The sequence below is a fragment of the Rutilus rutilus genome, assembly GCF_951802725.1.
Source record: "Rutilus rutilus genome assembly, chromosome: 23".
Classification (NCBI taxonomy): Eukaryota; Metazoa; Chordata; class Actinopteri; order Cypriniformes; family Leuciscidae; genus Rutilus; species Rutilus rutilus.
In genome coordinates, this window is record NC_140233.1 from 28,955,344 (window position 1) to 28,959,935 (window position 4,592).

Here is a 4,592-nt window from a genome sequence, read left to right on the forward strand (position 1 = left end):
CATTTCAAGATCGCAGAGCTTGATGTAATTGTAATAAGATAAATTACAGACGTTACAGATCTCTGTGTACTAGAACACCTAGGCTCAAAAACAGTTTTTCCCCCATGCAATCTCCAGCTTAAACAGCTAACATTTTAATTTTAAGTATTATTGTTATTCACTAAACATGCTTATCTTCTATCTTCTTACAAGTTGCTCATGTAATATATGCAGAGTAATACATTGAGTACTAATTTGACCTTTTTGTCTCTATACAGGCCCACACATCAAGTGCTTGCTTTCAGCTGCCTCTCTCAAGGGATGTTGCCTGCCAGACAGATGACCTGGAAACACATACTGTAGGCACACAGCTATCCTTAAAGACTCTGCAACCCAAAGTTAAAAGTGAAGGTATGTACCTACCATCTGTAAATGCATTTACTTTTGATTAGTAGGTATTCTGCCATTTTTTCTTTGCTTTCATGTGTTGTCATTAGACTTTCCTAATTAAATTATATTTGGGACGCAGGTGTTCAGGCAACTGTTCAGGCAACCTGCAAAAATGTTGGTGTTGGGACGACAAATGCAGACCCTCTGTGCCTGTCATCGACACCTTTAAAAAAAACACACAAAAGACCTCGTCTAGACCTTGATGAACTGTTCGAGGACAATCCATTGGAGGGCAGCTCTTTAGTGGAAGCTTCACGGGGACATGATTCCACTTATGATCCTGCAGACTCCATCGCTGCATCGTTATACTCTAGTCTACAGTCGTAAGTTACTGAGTGTTTAAATATATGTGTGGCTCGCATTCTAACATAAAGGATTAGTCTCAGTGAGACTGTTGATTATAGCATTCTTTTATGATTTTTTTATGTGCATAATTATTAAACCAGTTGAAAACAGGGTGATGGTTTACAGTTCAGTCCAGACAAAAGCTCAATCTAAGTAAAAATGTTTTTTCCTTTCTCTTTGGTTTGATATAGAGAAGATTCATCCACTCCCACCCACAACAACAAAAAGTACATAGTGTATGAGAACTGCATCATGGACTTGTTTAATTTATGTCCGGTCTGCACGCGGGCATGCAATGTGAGGACCCAAAGGCTGGGGACATTCCTGTCTGTGAAGCAGCTGTGCCCCCATTGCACATTTTCAAGACAATGGAATAGCCAGCCTATCATTGGTAGCATGCCAGCTGGAAATCTGAACCTTTCTGTTGCCGTTTACCTGAGTGGTGCATCGTTCATACAAATCGAAAAGGTAAATGATGTGCAACTGTAGTTTTTTTTTTTAACTGAATTACTTCGATTTAGCTCAAATTACATGTATTATTTATCCACCCACATTAACAGGTCTTCAATACAATGAAGCTACAGTTGTTTCGGTATAAAACATTTCGCCGCCATGCCAGAGCTTTCATTGAACCCGCAATTATTCACCACTGGAAAGTCTCACAGGATCTGAATCTGCAGCGGCTAAGTCAGGAGGAAAAAGTTATACTTGGTGGTGACATGAGAGCTGACTCTCCAGGTATTGATACTTTACTGAAATAGTGTAGTTTATACATGGGTTACATATTGTTTGAAGTTAAAAGGAGTGAACTGAATAAAATGCCAGACATAATACTGAATGGTGATTACTAATGTCAATATTTGAAAAAAACAACAACAGGGTACTCTGCAAAATATGGGAGTTATACAATGATGGATCTCAATACTAACACCGTTGTGGACATTCAGTTGGTTCAGGCGAGTTGTCAAAAAATATGTTTTAAAGTGGTTATTGATTGCAATTTGAAAATCAAAGTCTATAATGCTTTTTCAATTAACATATTGTTTTTCTGTGTTAACAGAGCAACGAGGTTGGTGGTAGCTGCCACATGGAAAAAGAGGGCCTGACGAGGAGTCTAGCATTACTGGAGTCGCGTGGCGTCAACCTTGATTGCATTGTCACTGATCGTCATCCACAAGTACAGAAGTTCCTCAGGGAGAGAAAAATAACCCATTACTATGATGTCTGGCACATGGCAAAAGGTATATTGTCAGTGCCAATATGGATATGCTTGATGTCCATAGTCCATTATATCATACAAAATCTACCAGATAATCACCAGTGTTTGTGACACCCACGTCACAGCGGGTTGTTATGGGTTAACTAAGTGGAATGTATTTTGCTTTCATTGTAGGACTTTCAAAGAAACTGGAAGCAATCAGTAAGCAGAAAGACTGTGAGATACTCAAAAAATGGATGAAAAGCATCAACAATCACATATACTGGACTGCAGCTGGCTCAACATCCGAGCCAGAGAGAATTGCAAAGTGGAATGCAATCCTGAACCATGTTCGAGATGTCCATACACATGAGGATCCTCTGTACCCCAAGTGCGAGCATGCAATCCGCAAGACAACTGACAAGAGTAAATGGCTCCAAGCAGGTATTTCATCAATATACAGGCTAAATGACAAAAAAGTAAATGGACAACTACACAGTTATTTAGTCACTTTCAGAAATTTACCTGAGATCAGCGCTGTAATATTCTGTACTGTATTGTTTTCTAATATATTTTCTTATTGTCTGCAGATTCTCAAGCTTTCAACAAGTTGGAGAAGTTGCTAACAAACAAAAGAATGCTGAAGGATGTTGCAAAACTGAGCCCCCACCACCAAACTTCATCGTTGGAGGCTTTCCATGCCGTCATCCTTCGTTTTGCCCCAAAGAATGTTGTCTTTACCTTTATTGGAATGCTGTGCAGGTAAAATAAAGTTTGTTTACTACGATATTTTAGGCTACGATTCCCAAAAGTATTGTCAATATCAACACGTTTTGTCTTGTATTTCCAGGCTCTACCTGGCTGCTATGCATTATAATGAAAATGCAGACCGACCACAAGCAGAAACAAAGGAAGGTGTACCTCTCTTCAAAATCTCCTTTCCAAAGGGTAGGAAGGGAGAGTGCATAGCTAAACCTCAAAAGACACAGCCGACCTTTGGTAAGGGTTCAAATCAATTCAAACAACACATATTTTGGAATTCTCAAATGTATTTCTTTAATAAAAATAAATAATAAACAAAAAAAAAAACATAAAAACACAACCAATTGAAACGAAAAATAATGTTTGTGCTTGTGTTTTATGATACAGGTTATGTTGCTAACCTGATGGACCTAATTTTTGAGGAAGTCTTTGTCAACCCTACGCCATACACCGATGCGCTGTTGGCCATCTCTGTCCCAGAGGACCTATCAGCGCAGTATGAGAAGCCGGACAAGGACGAGCTCATTGCCAGCTTTGTGTCAAGGTTCAAACGGGGGGCAGTTTAAACCCAACGTAGTGTCCTTCCTCATCAGGAAACACTGAGCGGATGCGCAGGACCACACAAGCTGGAATAATGACCCGGATTCTGCGTCCCAGGAGGCCCCAGCACCAGCTCACAAATGAACGATAGGAGAGATACCTGTAGCGACTGAACAGAAATTTTTGATATTTAGTTTTGCAAAGATGTATTATTATGTTTGTTATGTTTGCATCTTCAATGCTTGTTTTTATACAAGCATTGAAATAGATTTTTTTTTTTATAAAAAGCTTGATTTTTATAGTTTCTTTTCCCTCTGATGTAAGTAAATCTTGACACTGCCTATACTATAGAGTGAAAATTAGGCTCAATGTTTGTTGGTGGAATAAAAAGTCAAGACTCAAGACAAGAATTTATTTTATTAACTTATGTAACAAAGCACAACTTACTGGTGTATTCCTCTCAAACGTAGAGGACCATAGTCAGCTTTGTATATTTGGCCAGCATTCTGCAAAGAGTAGACATTGAGGCAGACAGGGTCCAATCCAGGATGGTCAACCATACATGTGAGCTGTTCTTCGACCTCCCGTAGTCTTCTAGTAACCTAATTACAATTAGAAAAGGTAAGTGTCATTTTTAGGCACAATTAGTTGTCAAATGAAGAGATAAAGTAGTTTCCAACTTAGTGGTGAGAATGCTACCTGAGGTATCTCCAAGCAGCAAATATTCTCAGCTTCTGTGGGCATGGTAGCACATTTTTCACAACGGCACCTGTACAAAAAAATATATGTAATAATGGCAGAGGTCTGACTAATATAATGGGGTGTGTATATATATATATATAGTGTATGTGTATATATATATATATATATATATATATATATATATATTAGGGGTGTAACGTTCACAAAATTCACGGTTCGATACGATACACTTGTGGCACGGTTCGGTTCGGTGATTCTTCTTAGGAGCAGATAAAACAAAACAGCTCCTTGGAAAAAATTAAATGTAATATTGTAGTAGTTATAAAAAAAGGTTTGTTTTAGTTCAGATTAACATTTGAGGGCAGCAATTGTATTCATAATGTCAAAATAAAACCAACGTAATGTTACTTGAAGGCATTATAGCCTACTATTCCTGCCATTACGTTTGGCATTTGATGTCAATGTTGTGGTCGCGCCGGCGTCTCTACATTTGAAATAAAGAGAACCGAAAGCCTCGTACCGAACGGTATCGTACCAATACGAATACGTGTATCGTTAAACCCCTAATATATATATATATATATATATATGTCAATATGTGTGTGTATGTATGTAT

General features: G+C 38.3%; 1 protein-coding gene and 1 long non-coding RNA gene across 2 annotated transcripts; both read left to right on the plus strand.

The window, feature by feature from the left end:
• Positions 1 to 318: 318 nt before the first annotated feature.
• On the plus strand, positions 319 to 1,114 carry LOC311283358. The gene is made up of 3 exons (XR_014626050.1): positions 319 to 390; positions 509 to 752; positions 966 to 1,114. It is a non-coding gene; the product is annotated as an uncharacterized lncRNA (long non-coding RNA).
• Positions 1,115 to 1,983: 869 nt separating this feature from the next.
• On the plus strand, positions 1,984 to 3,319 carry LOC311283357 (uncharacterized protein). Its single transcript, XM_084397703.1, has 5 exons — positions 1,984 to 2,015; positions 2,168 to 2,416; positions 2,563 to 2,734; positions 2,823 to 2,971; positions 3,122 to 3,319. Exons 1-5 carry the CDS (start codon positions 2,006 to 2,008, stop codon positions 3,298 to 3,300), a joined length of 759 nt encoding a protein of 252 aa, XP_084253829.1. The 5' UTR covers positions 1,984 to 2,005; the 3' UTR covers positions 3,301 to 3,319.
• Positions 3,320 to 4,592: the final 1,273 nt, after the last annotated feature.

Coding starts and splice junctions, on each gene's coding strand:
- LOC311283357 (XM_084397703.1), top strand. Junction 2,735..2,822: donor TTTATTGGAATGCTGTGCAG/GTAAAATAAAGT, acceptor TTGTATTTCCAG/GCTCTACCTGGCTGCTATGC. Junction 2,972..3,121: donor AAAGACACAGCCGACCTTTG/GTAAGGGTTCAA, acceptor TTTATGATACAG/GTTATGTTGCTAACCTGATG.